This window comes from Scyliorhinus torazame, chromosome 16 (assembly GCF_047496885.1).
Source record: "Scyliorhinus torazame isolate Kashiwa2021f chromosome 16, sScyTor2.1, whole genome shotgun sequence".
In the NCBI taxonomy this organism is placed as follows: Eukaryota; Metazoa; Chordata; class Chondrichthyes; order Carcharhiniformes; family Scyliorhinidae; genus Scyliorhinus; species Scyliorhinus torazame.
In genome coordinates this window covers 65,691,814-65,707,916 of record NC_092722.1, presented here as the reverse complement: position 1 = coordinate 65,707,916, position 16,103 = coordinate 65,691,814, and the positions used below count along the sequence as shown (strand labels likewise).

At 47.9% G+C, this 16,103-nt stretch overlaps 1 protein-coding gene across 1 annotated transcript in view; it reads right to left on the bottom strand.

The window, feature by feature from the left end:
- LOC140392259 (uncharacterized) overlaps positions 1–16,103 on the bottom strand; it is a 415,817-nt gene that overhangs the window by 337,382 nt on the left and 62,332 nt on the right. Inside the window, exons 5-6 of the mRNA XM_072477576.1 lie at positions 8,480–8,654; positions 8,280–8,371 (exon numbers count right to left, since the gene is read on the bottom strand). Coding sequence (XP_072333677.1) covers positions 8,280–8,371; positions 8,480–8,654 — 267 coding nt within the window. The remainder of the gene's footprint in view (positions 1–8,279; positions 8,372–8,479; positions 8,655–16,103) is intronic.

Here is a 16,103-nt window from a genome sequence, read left to right as displayed (position 1 = left end):
GTGAATTTGACATACCTCAAATTAAATTGGAAAACGAGGATGTTCTTAAAAATTGGGATAAATTGTTGAGTTACCTTCCAGAGGAAAAACGGACTGACCTGAAAGAGTTATTGATATCACATGGGCAAGTTTGTGGAGATAAATTGGGACGTACTAAATGGCTATACATGATGTAGATGTGGGAAATGCTGTTCCAATCAAACAACATCCATATAGACTTAACCCTTTAAAATTAGCACAGGTTAACAAAGAGATTGAGAGCATGTTCACAAATGGCATAATTGAAGTGGGTTTCAGCCAATGGAGCTGACCAATAGTGAAGGTACCTAAACCAGACGGTACCCAACGGTTGTGTGTGGACTATAGAAAGGTTAATGCAGTTACAAGAACGGACTCTTATCCTATCCTGCGTTTGGAGGATTGCATTGAGACAGTGGGACAATCAGCTTTTATTTCCAAATTGGATTTACTTAAAGGTTACTAGCAGGTACCTTTATCCGAATGGGCAAAGGAGCTTTCAGCTTTTGTGACTCCAGATGGTATATACCAATTCAAAGTATGCCATTTGGAATGAAAAACGCCCCAGCCACATTTCGACGGTTGACTAACAAAGTCATTTCAGGATTACCCAATTGTGCTGTGTACATCGACGATCTGGTAATTTTCAGCCAGACATGGATAGAACATTTGAAGCATGTGATGGAGTTATTCGATCGACTTCCGGAGGCAGGTTTGGTCGTAAACCTAGCCAAAAGTGAATTTGGAAAATCCCAAGTCACTTCCCTTGACCGTGCAATCGGACAAGGTCGAATTGTCCAATACCCTCGACACAAAGGGAAATAATGTGATTTCTTGGCCTGAGTGGATTTGATCGAACATTTGTGCAAAATTTTTGTAGGGTGGTTGCTCCACTGACGGACTTGCTGAAGAAACATCGCAAATTTCAGTGGACAGCCGAGTTTCAACTGGCATTTGACTACCTGAAAGCTGTGAAAACCAATGCTCCTGTGTTGGAGAATTACAAGGGACTCCATGATCAGATTGAACTAAAGTATCTGACTTTAAAGAGACATGCCGAGGCATAGAGAAATGGATGGATCCTGCAGAGACCTTCTTGTCCAAAGAGACTGTCAATTGAGAAGGATTCCAGTTGGAGGAAGAAGAACAAAAATGGACTATTATTATTATACCTGTTTGCGTGTGTTGTTTTTTGAAACAAAAAAGTACATTTACTGTGTCCATTTCTTAAAGGACAGTGAAAAGGTGAAAAATGAAACCATCTTGAAGTTGATGGTTTATTTTTTTTCTTGGGGGGGAGGTGTCATGAGAATGTCACTTGAAGAAATGTTTGTCTGCAAGTTACTGCAGTGATGTCAGAGTGTGGGTGGAGCTGAGCTCTGGCTCTGCTTTTTAGTTTCACTTTGAGAAAAGCTTGGGTGTGTCTGTGTTTTTTTGGTTTTGTTTCAGTGTTGGAGCTGCAGCCAGCCAAATAATGTGTAATGTTGTTCTCTCTGCCATGTAAAGACTATCTCGTGATCATTTGCTGAATTCAGAGTGATAACTGTTCTCAGTAGTGAATTTAAACCTGATGTGCTTTTGTTAAAAGCTTTTTTATGTCTTTGGATGTTAAAAGGAAAGCTTAAGGATTACTTAGTGTTGTATTCTTTGGGGGTTGTATTTGAATTGATGGTTGCTAAGATGCTCACTGTGTGTTTTAGAAAGGTTAACTTGAGTTCATAGAATAAACATTGTTTTGCTTTAAAAAATACTTTTCGATCTCTGCTGTACCACACCTGTAGAGTGGGCCGTGTGCTCCCCATACCACAATCTAGTAAAAGTCGTGAGTCAGGTGAACTCCATGATGTACTTGGGCTTCTCTAAACCCTGGCCCATAACACCAACACCGGGCAGCACCAGTGAGTAGACACCAACGCCCATCCCCACCTCCAAAGGAGTATCCAACCCTCAACTCCCCATATGACCCCAAACTCCTCCTCCATCCCTACCCTGCCACTTCCGCCCTCCCAAGCTCACTATCACTCCACTCCTTTCCACCACTGTGAACCACATGTGTGGCTAACAATGCCACCTCTGTCTCCTCAGGAAAATCTCTCCCTCAAATCAGTGGAAGAGGGCTCAGACTGACGGTGGGGTGCCTCTTTCGAGGTGCAGGCCCTGGAGGTGACTGGTGTGGCCGAGAGAGTATGGTCACCAACGTGGAGGCTGGCGGATGCTGGAGAGGTGAGGAACCACAGGGTTCCACCCGGGGGACCTGTCAAATAGGAGTAGCGATTGCCATACTGACTGACCCATCCCTCCCACTGATCACATGTCCATTCTGCCGCAGGTCCTCCAACCTACGTAGCCGGCCCATCCCGGGCGGCCCTCCATTCTGAATCCGAGGAGAACACTTCGGAGGAGAGCTCTGAGGATGCAACGGTTATAGTGGCTGTGCAGCTGTTACCCCAATCCTCCATCAGTGCAGATACACACACCTTGGTGAGAAATACTAATGGTCAGGCGTCTGGGGCACAATCTGGTGAGCACCACATTGCTGGTGATGCACATTTGGTGGAGGCAGGAGCTCCCAGGCGAGACAGCGGTCGGAGGGCTACAGGATCCCAAGACCCAGCTGGGTCCCAGCCTGATGCTGAGCCTCTGGAAGTGGATTACCCGGAGCTGATGGAGCAATAGGGAGTGGCCGGGGCATTCAGAGGGAGATGTCAGCTTCACTCCAGCAGATCCATATTTGCTTAGAGGAGCCCAGAGGCTACAGGCGCATGGGATGATGCTGGCTATGGGTGGCACTGTGGCCAACACTGGTAGGATGGCGACCGCAGTGGAAAACCTGGTGCATGACATTGGCATCATGAGTGAAAGTGTCCAAGGCATCGCACAGTCGGTGACGGCCATGCCTGAGGTCTCGACAGAATGTCCGCCTCGCAGATGGATATCACCCAGTACCAGGGTGTCCTTGATGAGGTTCTGTGGGACATGTCTCACTCTCAGATGAGCATGACCAAGGCGCTGTGGAGCTTGTCCCAGTCGCAGGTAGGCATGGCTGAGACATTATAGAGCATGTCCCAGTCACTGAGGAGCATCGTGGAGGGCGTCGACAGTAGTGTGGACCATGGGGAACCGCCAGGGCTGGCTGAGAGACAAGATGCAGGGGCAGCCGGGGCTCAGCCCAGCTACCCCTCCATCCCAAGGTGAACCTCAGGGCACTATGGGAACCGACCAGGAGGAGGGGGCACTAAGTGCCAACCTGGACCCGCCCATGGAGTGCCGATTGTGGGCACCAGCTCCCTCGAGTTCCACCCCTCTGATGAGACCGCATCTCGAGGTCAGCACACAGAACAGGGCGGCATGGCTGTGCGTGTGCCACTGACAAGTGAGCTGGGGCCCTCGGGCCCGAGAGCGTCCAGAGGACGCCCATCAGGGTCATCGAGGGCCACGGGACGAGGTAGGCAAAGAACAAAGAAAAGTACAGCACAGGAACAGGCCCTTCAGCCCTCCAAGCCCGTGCCGACCATGCTGCCCGACTAAACTACAATCTTCTACACTTCCTGGGTACGTATCCCTCTATTCCCATCCTATTCATGTATTTGTCAAGATGCCCCTTAAATGTCACTATCGTCCCTGCTTCCACCACCTCCTCCGGTAGCGAGTTCCAGGCATCCACTACCCTCTGTGTAAAAAACCTGCCTCGTACATCTATTCTAAACCTTGCCCCTCGCACTTTAAACCTCTGCCCCCTAGTAATTGACCCCTCTACCCTGGGGAAAAGCCTCTGACTATCCACTCTGTCTAAGCCCTTCATAATTTTGTAGACCTCTATCTGGTCGCCCCTCAACCTCCGTCGTTCCAGCGAGAACAAACCGAGTTGATTCAACCGCTCCTCATAGCTAATGCCCTCCATACCAGGCAACATTCTGGTAAATCTCTTCTGCACCCTCTCTAAAGCCTCCACATCCTTCTGGTAGTGTGGCGACCAGAATTGAACACTATACTCCAAGTGTGGCCTAATTAAGGTTCTATACAGCTGCAACATGACTTGCCAATTCTTATACTCAATGGCTGCCTCCACCTCAGATGTGCATCCTTGGGAAACACCTAGACGTAGTGGTGGGGCTCGGAGGGCAAAACATGTTGAGGATCAATGTGGGCACCGGAGGAATGGGTGGGTGTTGGGGAGGGCTCTCGGTAGGGGTTGGGGACAAGTTGGGGGCAGCACCAACGGGAATGGGGTATTGTACAGCACATGAACCTCCCTTTTGCACAACCATTATGATGTCTCTGTCACTTTCTTTTGCAATGCGGGCTGATCCCCGGACCCTTTGCCCATCTCTCCAGGCATCCCCCGCCTCCCTGTGGCACTCACCCACCTCCCAGCTGTGGACATGTCCACGTAGCTGTTACCCATCCCTGGGTGTTCGGATTTTGCTTGTGGTGTTGCCTCCCCCGCAGTGTTCAGCTCAGTGTCCAGGCATCAAGGTGTGATTGGGATGCTCGGCAATGACTCCCACATGCTACATTGCCCGCCCAACCACAGGAATCCACTTGGCATGTATGAAGTGCTCACTTAACCATGATTGCCAATTCCCTATCAGCAGTAGCCTTCCGCCGCGCAGCCAGAGGCCTCAGCAGTTGGTGGAGTTGTGGGTGATCAGTGGGGCAAACGGGCAAGGGTGAAGTGTTGCCCAGGAATGGGTAAACACAATCCAGGGTTGGAATGGTGCTGGGAGCATTTTACCCCCGGTTCCCCGCCCCATAGTGGGCCATCCCTGTGAAGGGTCCCCCAACCCCTGCCGAGCACTGGGGTGGCAAACCCAGCAACCCCACTCTCTTTGCCTGTGAGCAAAGATGACTACTCACCTGCTCAGCCCCCACAGAAGTCCTTCCGCCAGGTTCACATTTTTCAAAAGGAGTACTAATCGATGCCAGCGTGAGCAATTGCTGAGGAGGCCGCTGAATGACGGGAGACCATTGGATAAGGGTCGTTCTAGTTAATTGAATGGAAATGGGGCTTAAGTGGTGATAATTGGTTTCTCACCTCGTTACGGCGAGATCCCGATTTCGCCAACGGGAGCGGGCCGGTTGCATCGCAAACTGTTAGGCGTTGGAATCTAGTTTTTGGCCTCTCCCGCTATTCACCGGCCTCATTCCGCTTGAGCGAGTGCGCAACGAGGCCTGAGAATCGTGCCCAATATTCTAGATTCTAGTTCTGATCTCACCAAGACCCTATACAATTGCAGCAAGATATTCCTGCTCCTGCACTCAAATCATCTCGTCATTTGCCTTCTTTGCTGCCTGCTGCAACTGCCTGCTTACTTTCAGAAACTAGTGTACAAGGACACCAAGGTCTCATTGCACTGGACGCCCCCCCGAACCGGCCAAAGTTCCGACGGCTTACGTGTGCTCCCACCGCCAGGAGCTGCAGGCTCAATTCGGGGCCGCCACATCGGGGAGGGCTGATCGGTGGGCAGGGGGGACTTCATTCTGGATGGGAGCAATGTGTGCATGCGGCCGATGTGGGCGAGTGGTCCAGGTACGCGGGCTGAGTCCGCCATGAAGCACGGCGTAGCCGCTGCAGGCCGCCACCGTGCACATGCGCGGTCTCTGACCCATAAGTGCTGGGGGCCATATCGGCTCCATGATAGCTCCATGCTAGCCCCCAGCATAACACTGAATCTGTGGCCTTTTGACGCCAATTTTCCTGGCATAAAAGACCACAATTTTCACAACAGCGTGGGGACTTAGTCCCAAATACGGAGAATCCAGCCCGAGGTGTGCGAGGCCCCTTGGCGATGAGCAACCATAAGACAATAGAATTCTTCATCAAGCTGGATAATGAAATATTTGTTTCTGAGACCGGGGGCGAGATTCTCCGACCCCCCGCCGGGTCGGAGAATCGCCGGGGGCTGGCGTGAATCCCGCCCCCGCTGGTTGCCGAATTCTCCGGCACCGGATATTCGGCGGGGGCAGGAATCGCGCCGCGGCGGTTGGCGGGCCCCCCACCGCGATTCTCCGGCCCAGATGGGCCGAAGTCCCGCCGCTAAAATGCCTGTCCCGCCGGCGTAGATTAAACCACCTACCTTCCCGGCGGGACAAGGCGGTGCAGGCGGGCTCTGGGGTCCTGGCGATCTGGCCCCAGGGGGTGCCCCCACGGTGGCCTGGCCCGCGATCGGGGCCCACCGATCCGCGGGCGGGCCTGTGCCGTGGGGGCACTCTTTCCCTTCCGCCTTCGCCACGGTCTCCACCATGGCGGAGGCGGAAGAGACTCCCTCCACTGCGCATGCGCGGGAATGCCGTCAGCGGCCGTTAACGCTCCCGCACATGCGCTGCCCGGAGAGGTCATTTCCGCGCCAGCTGGCGGGGCACCAAAGACCTTTTCCGCCAGCTGGCGGGGCAGAAATTCGTCCGGCGCGGGCCTAGCCCCTTAAGGTTGGGGCTCGGCCCCCAAAGATTGATTTGCGCCGTTTTGGGCGCCAGTCGGCGGACATCGCGCCGATACCGGAGAATTTCTCCCCAGGTTCCTGAATCTTAATAAAGGAAACTACGATAGCTGGAATGAGAGGGCTTTTATGAGGAAATGCTGGGCTTGTATGCGTTGGAGTTTAGAAGAGTAAGAGGTACCTTGATTAAAATATATAAGATTCTGAGGGATGGAGAGGATGTTTCCTCTTGTGGGAGAATCTGGTACTTGGGTTCATTATTTTAAAATAAAGGTCACTCATTAAAGACAGAAATGAGGCGAAGGTTATGTGTTTTTGTGCTCTCTTCCTGAAAAGGTGGTGAAACCAGTGACTTTGAATATTTTTAATGCAGAGGTGGATAGATTCTTGTGAAGCAAAGGGAGCGAAAAGTTCTCGGCATAGGTGGGATGCAGATTGGAGTTTACTATCGGATCAGTTGTGACCTAGGACTTTGCTCCTCCCTCTGGATCCTCAACTTTCTGACCCATAGACCACAATCAGTAAGTATAAACAACAACACCTGCTCCATGATAGTCCTCAATACCGGGGCCCCGCATGTCTGCGTACTTAGCCCCCTCCTATATTCCCTATACACACACAACCGTGTGGCAAACTTTGGCTCCAACTCCATCTACATGTTTGCCGATGACACAACCGTAGTGAGTTGGATCTCGAACAATGATGGGTCAGAATACAGGAGGGAGATAGAGAACCTAGTGAAGTGGTGTAACAACAACAATCTCTCCCTCATTGTCACCAAAACTAACGAGCTGGTCATTGAATTCAGGAAGCAAAGTATCAGACACACCATTGTCTGCATCAATGACGCCGAGGTGGAGATGGTTGACAGCTTCAAATTCCGAGGTGTGCACATCATGAACAATCTGTCCTGGTCTACCACGTCCACGCTACGACCAAGAAAGCACAACAGGGCATGTTCACATTGACTCTTACCAACTTTTACAAATGCACCATAGAAAGCATCCTATCTAGCTGCATCACAGCCTAGTATGGCAATTACTCAGCCCAAGACCTTAAGAAACTACAGAGAGTCGTGAACACAGCTCAGTCCATCACGCGAACCCACCTCCCATCCATTGACTCCCGCTGCCTTGGGAAAGTGGACAGCATAATCAAAGCTTCCTCCCAGCTGGCTTATTCACTTTTGCAACTTCTTCCATCAGGCAGGAGATACAAAAGCTTGAGAACATGCACAAACAAATTCAAAGACGGCTTCTTCCCCACTGTTACCAGACTCCTAAATGACCCTCTTATGGACTGATCGCATCTCTCCTGAATAGTACTGCACTCCTGTGTGCTTCACCCGATGCCTGTGTCTATGTATTTATATTGTATATTTATGTATGCCCTATGTTGTTTTCATGTATGGAATGATCTGTCTGGACTGTGCGCAGAACAATACTTTCACTGTACCTCAGTACACGTCACAATAAACAAATCCAAATCTTATTGAAATGTGGAGCAGGCTCGAGGGGCTGAATGGCCCAATCTTGCTCCTTATTCGTACAAAGCGAAGATTCATCATGATGTGCCTTGTATGAAGAAATATAAGAATGAAGAAAGGGTTGAAAATTTGGGCATGTTCTAATCTTCCACCTGAATGCTCATCATCCATTAAAGTGCCAAGATATTAATGCAGATTTCTCAAAGGTCTTTGGAATTTAGAATATTCCCGCTGATTGACCGAAAGAGGGGTCAAATAAATCTAATTTGGGAAGAATACAAAACATATATAACACTAAAATTCAAATCATCAATTTGTTTGAAATAACCAATACTTACAGACAGACTCGGGGCAGGTAAATCGAATTTTGTAATCTTGACATGTCCTTATTTCTGTATTCACACAAGCAAATCCAAGCGAAATGGTACACCTGATTCACAGAGAAGAGGGGGCAGTGGTCATGTAAATGTTAAAACAATTCATATGCTTTGAAATCAGGTCATAGTATCAAAATAAGCTGAGAGGAATCATTTTTTACTCAGGGATGTTGTCTCCAGTTTTTAAGGCGAGAATTCCTGATGTTGTCTCCACCTCACAGGCAGTCGGATTGCTGCAGATCTGATCAGGATATTCTTTCCGGAGATTCGCAAGATATTCAAAATCACCTTTCCCTGATGGATCATCACGGTCAAACCACTGGGTTTTGTAAGTGCCTGGATAAAGTAAGAACAAAATGCAACACATTTATAGATCAGAGTAGAAGAGTAGAAATAGAAAAATAACAATCACACTGAAGGTCAACCTGGTTCAAGTAAATAGGCAGTTGATATTTTTCAACAATGATGTGGAGATGTTGGACTGGGGTGAGCACAGTAAGAAGTCTTACAACACCAGGTTAAAGTCCAACAGGTTTGTTTCGAATCACTAGCTTTCGGAGCACTGCTCCTTCCTCAGGTGAATGAAGAGGTATGTTCCAGAAACATATATATAGACAAATTCAAAGATGCCAGACAATGCTTGGAATGCGAGCATTAGCAGGTGATTAAATCTTTACAGATCCAGTGATATGGTAACCCCAGGTTAAAGAGGTGTGAATTGTGTCAAGCCAGGACAGTTGGTAGGATTTCGCAGGCCAGATAGTGGGGGATGAATGTAATGTGACATGAATCCCAGGTCCCGGTTGAGGCCGCACTCATGTGTGCGGAACTTGGCTATAAGTTTCTGCTCGGCGATTCTGCGTTGTCGCACATCCTGAAGGCCGCCTTGGAGAACGCTTACCCGGAGATCAGAGGCTGAATGCCCTTGACTGCTGAAGTGTTCCCCGACTGGAAGGGAACATTCCTGCCTGGTGATTGTCGCACGATGTCCGTTCATTCGTTGTTGAGCGTCTGCATGGCCTTGAGACACCTCCCCACCCACTCCACCCCACCCCGAGGTGCGATCATGCCTGGTCTACGTTTGTGGAAACTAGTGCTAATACTACTGTGGGGCGGCACGGTAGCACAGTGGTTATTACTGTTGCTTTACAGCACCCGGGACCCGGGTTCGGTCCCCAGCTTGGGTCACTGTCTGTGCAGAGTCTGCACGTTCTCCCCGTGTCTGCGTGGGTTTCCTCCGGGTGCTCCGGTTTCCTCCCATAGTCCAAAGATGTGCGGATTGGTCACACTAAATGTCAGCGTAGTGTCCAAAAGTTAGGTGGGGTTGCTGGGTTACGGGGATAGGGTGGAGGTGTGGGCTTAGGTAGAGTGCTCTTTCAGGGGCTGGTGTAGACTCAATGGGCCGAATGGCCTCCTTCTGCACTGTAAGTTCTATGATTCTAAACGGCCCCCCGGCGGGATCTCGCATGTGCAGCCATTGACTCCCTGGCACTGAGTACTTACGGCATCCGGGCATTTAAATGAGCTTAATGTTCAGTTAAATCTCATTTTTGCGAGAGCATGATTCAGATCGTGCCAGCGCAACACGGTGACTGAATCGCCCCAAGAGTTAAAGTTTCAGATCTAAACGATTTTTCTGCAGAACTGAAGCAAGGTAGAAATGTACAGAATTATATAGTTGTAAAGGGGCCAGAGGAGCTGGGGCAGAATAGAAGACCAATGATAGGTCAGGGAAAAGGAGGTGTGGACATATTTGTCCTAGACATGAGACAAAGGGAAATGTTAACCTGCCATTAAGGGATAAAGAGTGCCGATAGTGGAAACAGGCGAGATAGCCAAATGTTTTAGCCATAGAATCTACGGCATGGAAACAGGCCCTTTCGCCCAAACTGGTCTATGCTAACCAGAAAGCCATTGGGAGCAACAGAACAGTCAGGGACAGGTGGCCATGTGGGAGAGGAGTGGGGTTGTGTTGGGGCAGACCAGGGAGCTGAGGAACAACTGGCAACAAACTACAAAAGGTTGGCGGTGGGGGGGAATTGTTTAAGGTGGAGGGGGAAGATACTGTCTAAAATTGTTGAACTCAATGTTGAGTTCAAAAGGCAGTAATTTGCCATTCAGAAGATGAGGTGTTGCTCTTCCAGTTTCCAGGTTTCTTCCATGCGTTGGGCATCAGTGAGTTCCAGATTCCTACCACCCTCTGGGTGAAAAAGTTTGTCCTCACATCTCCTCTAAACCTTCTGCCCATTATTTTAAATTAATGCCCTCTGATTATTGACTCCTCCACTAAGTGAAAAAGTTTCATCCCATCCATTCTACGTCCGTCATGATTTTATAAACATCAATCAGGTTCCCCCCTTAGCCTTCTGTGCCCCAAGGAGAAGAACCCCAGCCTCTCCTTGCAGCTGAAACGATCCAGCCCAAGCAACATCCTGGTGAATCTCCTCTGCACCCTCTCTAGTGTAGTCACATCATTCCTATAGTGTGGCAACCAGAATTGCACACAGTACTCCAGCTGTGGCTTAGCAAGCATTTTATACAGCTCTATCAAAACCCGCCTGCTTTTACATTCTACATATGAAAACAGAAAGTGCGAGTGTGGAAATATTTGTGAATACAGAAACAGAGTTAGTTTTTGAGGTTGTAACCTTTCAGCACAGAATCACACAGTGCAGAAAAGACACTGCAGCCCACTCAGTCTGCACCAACACATGAAAAGCACCTGACCTACCGATCTAGTCACATTTACCAGCATTTGCCACATAACTTTGAATGTTATGACGTGTCAAGTGCTCATCCAGTTACCTGCCTCTACCACCCTCCCAGGCAATGCATTCCAGACTGCATTCCTCACATCCCCCCTAAACCTCCTGTCCCTCACCTTGAACTTTGTCCCCTCATTACTGACCCTTCAACTAAGGGAACAGCTGTTCCCGATCCACCATGTCCATATCCATCATAATCTTGTATACCTCAGTCAAGTCGTCCCTACAATCTTCTCTGCTCCAACAAAAACAACCCAAGCCTATCCAACCTCCCTTCATAACTTAAATGTTCTGTCCCAGGCAACATCCTGGAGAATCTCCTCTGCACCTCCTCTAGTGCAATGCCATCCTTCCTATATTGTGGCGATCGGAATTGCACATAGTATTCCAGCTGTGGCCTCACCAAAGTTCTATACAACTCCCAACATGTAATCTATGCCTCGATTGACAAAGGCAAGTGTCTCATATACTTTTTTCACCATCCTATTAACCTGCCCTTCCACCTTTAGAGATCTATGGACAAACACACCACAGTCCCTTTGTTCCTCAGAACTTCTTAGTGTCATGCCATTCATTGAATATTTCCTTGTCAAATTATTCCTTCCAAAGTGTATCACCTCATATCTTTCTGTAACGCGAGACACCCAACCTCACTGTTAACCACCCAGCCAAGCTTTGTGTTATCCGTAAATTTACTGATCTAACCCGCCAGAGTCATCTATGTCGCTTATATAAATGACGAATAATAGGGGACCCAGCACAGATGCCTGTGGTACGCCACTGGATGCTGGCTTCCAGTCACTAAAGCAGCCTTCTGTCATCACCCTCTGTCTCCTACAACTAAGCTAATTTTGAATCCACCTTATCAAATTACCCTGTATCTCATGGGCATTTGCCTTCTTTATAAGTCTCCCAGGTGGGACCCTGTCAAAAGCTTTGCTGAAATCCATATAAACTACATCAACATCATGGGGGTTGTAATTGAACAGAAACTGAACTGGACTAGCCATATTAATACTGTGGCTACCAGAACATGTCAAAGGCTAGGAATCCTACGGCGAGTAACTTCTCTCACTCCCCAAAACCTGTCCACCATCTAAAGACACAAGTCAGGAGTGTAATAGAATACTCTCCACTTGACAAAGCAGCCCGCTTGATCACTACACCTTCCACAAACATTCAATCCCTCCACCACCGATGAACAGCGGCAGCAATGTGTACCACCTACAAGATACACTGCAGGAACTCGCCAAGGTTCCTTAAGCGGAACCTTCCCGTACCGGCCTCCCCGAACAGGCACCGGAATGTGGCGACTAGGGGCTTTTCACAGTAACTTCATTGAAGCCTACTTGTGACAATAAGCGATTATTATTTCCAGGGGCTGGTTTAGCACAGTGGGCTAAATAGCTGACTTGTAATGCAGAACAATGCCAGCAGTGTGGGTTCAATTCCTGTTCCGGCCTCCCCGAACAGGTGCCGGAATGTGGCGACTAGGGGCTTTTCACAGTAACTTCATTGAAGCCTACTTGTGCCAGCAAGTGATATTATTATTATTAAGCAGCACCTTCCAAACCCACGACTTCTACAATCTAGAAGGACAAGAGCAGAAGATACCTGGAAACCCCACCACCTGGAGGTTCCCCTCCAAGTCACTCACCACCCCAATGTGGAAATATATAGTCATTCCTTCACTGTTAGGCCAAAATCCTGGCACTCCCACCCTAACAGTCCTGTGGGTATAACTACACCACAGGGACTGCAGAGGTTCAAAAAGGCAACACACCACCACCTTATGAAGGGCAATTAGGTATGAGTAATAAATGCTGGCCTAACCTGCGATGCCCACATCCCGCAAAATGAATTTAGACAAACATCAATTTCATTCCCTCATCTACACACCTGGTCACCTCCATCAAATTTGTTAAGCATGGCCTTCCTATGACAAAGCCATGCTGACTATTCTTGATCAAACCCTGCCTCTCCAAGTGTTGATAGATTTTCTGCTAAAGAAGTTTTTCCAATAGTTTCCCTACCGCCGACATGAGACTCACTGGTCTGTAGTTCCCTGGCTTTTCTCTTCTTAAATAATGGAACCACATCCAGTCATCTGGCACCTCCCCCTGGCCAGAGTGGAATTAAAACTTTGAATCTCCTCCCTCGTCTCCTACAGCAGCTTGGGACACAATCGATAAGCCTGCCAACACCTCCAATAACTTGTCTCTCCCAATGTCAATTTGCTCACGAACCCCACAGTCTCTCTCCCCGAGTTCCATACTTACATCTTTATCCTCTTGGGCAAAGACGGATGTGAACTATTTGTTCAATACCCTACCAATGTCCTCTGACTCCACCACAGATTGCCCCCTTGTTCCCTAATGAGCACTACTCTTTCCCTGGTTATCCTCTTCCCATTGATATACTTAAGAGAATATCTTAAGATTTTCCCTACTTTTACATCCAGAGCTTTCTCATATCCCCTCTTTGCTCTTCTAATTACCTTTTTAAGCTTCATCCTGAACATTCTGTACTCCTCTAATGTCTTCGCTGATTTGCTCCCCTTGTACCTGCTAAAAGCCTCTCTTTTCCTTCTCATCATATCAAGAATACCTCTGGTCATCCATAGTTCATCTGGGCTTGTTTAGCTCGGATGGCTGGACAGCTGGTTTGTGATGAGAAAAAGGCCAAAAGCATGGGTTTAATTCCTGTTCTTGCTAAGGTTATTCATGAAGGCCCCGCCTTGTCAACCTTACCCCTGCCTGATCCACAGGTCAAATCGCCACCAGTCAACTCTACCACTCAAAGGGGAAAGCCTGGGACTATGGTGACTTTAATTTACTTTACAATAATAAACACCTAGCAATGTGGTTACCCCTTTTTTATTCCTAATCTGGCAGATCTGGGAAAAATTAGAAAGGTTCTGGCTTTTAACAAGCTGTAAAGGGAGAGGGTAGGAAACAAGCAAAATTGTGTTCTCTGAAAGGGAGATGGGACAAATTAAATGGCAAAAGAGTTGACGAGAATAGACAAATGGAGTGGAAATGGGTAAAAATAAAGATGTCCGTAGGAGGTATGAATGACAGAATAATGAGCAGCTGACATCTGAAACCAAAAACAAGAAAATCAAGATGAAGACCGAAATCTGGATTGGGAAATGAGGCAGAATGGGGAGGAGGGATTGGGGGTGGAAGGGGTGACAAGTAGAGGTGATTATGATCAAAATAGTTGAACTCAATGATTGGGGAAGGTTGCAAAGTACCTAGTCAAAAGATGCGGTGCTATTCCTTGAATTCGTTTTGAGCTTCCCTAGAACTCTGCTGCAGTCCAAAGACAGAAATGTCAGTATGAGACAAAGTTTGGGAATTAAAATGCCAAACAATACGCCATTCATGCAGTCCAAAGACAGAAATGTCAGTATGAGACAAAGTTTGGGAATTAAAATGCCAAACAATACGCCATTCATGGACATGGTGGAGATATTCCACAAAACGGTCACCCAATCTGGGTGTTACGTCCTCAGTGTAAAGGGGTCTGTATTCTAATCACTGAATACACTACCCTAAATTGAAAGAAGTACGCATAAATTGCTGCTTCAACTGGAAAGAATGTTTGGGGCCATGGATGGTGAGTTAGAGGGGAGGTGTTACATTTCCTGTTCTTGTAGAGAGAGGTGCTGTGGAAATGGGACTCGAGAGCAGTGATGGAGGTGTGGACCAGGGCCCCATCAGAATGCTGAGAGGAGGTGAGGATGTGTTTCGTGGTGAGATTAAGCTGGAGGTGGTGGAAATGAAAGAGGATGATCATAGAAGATGGTTAGATGGAAGGTGAGAACAAAGGTAAATGTCTCATGATTCAGTGAAGGAAGGGATAGGGTGAGAGCAGGCATGTGAGAAAATGGAGGGCTATGGTTGAGGGGGCAAATCCTTGTTCGAGGAAAAAAGACATCTCAGCACTTGTGGAAGATGTTGCTTCATTGGAACAAATGAAGTGAGAAACTTTAAAGGAGGTGAGAAACAAAGGGACTTTGGTGCACATGTGTATAAGTTACTGAAGGTGACCGGACATGTTGAGAGAGCAGTTAAAGCAAATACCATCTTAAGTTTTATTAATAGAGGCATTGAGTGCAAAAGTAAGGAGGTCATGTTGACTTTCTGTAAGACACCAGTTAGGCCTCAACTGGAGATAAGAATGCCATACTTGAGAAAGGATTTGAGGCATTGGAGAGAGTACAGAGGAGATTCACAAGAATGATTCCAGGGATAAATAACTGTGCTACGAAGATAAATTGGAGAGATTGAGACTGTTTTCCTTGAAGAAAAGAAGAATGGGGGGAGACTTGGTAGAGCGATTCAGTACTCCTGAGGAGTAATCAAGAGATACATCCCTCTCAGGAGAACATCAAGAACTAAAGGGTGCAAGTTCAAAATATTTGGCAAAATGAATAAAAATGATATGAGGAAACATTTTTTCACCCAGAGGGTGGTTGGAGACTGGGACAAACTTGCTGAGAGGGTGGTTGAGGCAGGTTTGATTGAGGTATTCAAAAGGGAGTTGAGTTGCTATCTGAAAAGAAAGAATGTGCAAGGTTATGGAGATAAGGCAGGAGAGTGGGATGACGTAGAATGTTCTTTCAGAGAGCCAGTGCAGACCCAATGGGCCAGTTGGCCTCCTCCACTGTAAAGATCCTGTGATTCACTTCCACACAGAATCACCCAGCAGGACAAGGGAAGCAGATATTTGGGAACACTACCACCTGTAAGTTCTCCTCCAAGCTGCAACCATGCTGACTTGGAAATCTATCACCATTCCTTCCCTGTCGCTGGGTCAACATCATGGATCTCCCTCTCTAACAGCACTGTGGGTGTACCAACATCACATGCAGCGGTTCAAGAAGGCAGCTCACCGCCAACTCTCAAGAACAATTAGAGATAGGTATTAAATGCTGGCCTAGGCAGTGACATCCACCTCATGCAAAATAATAAAAACAATCTTGTTGATTTCATTTATTATTGTCACATGTATT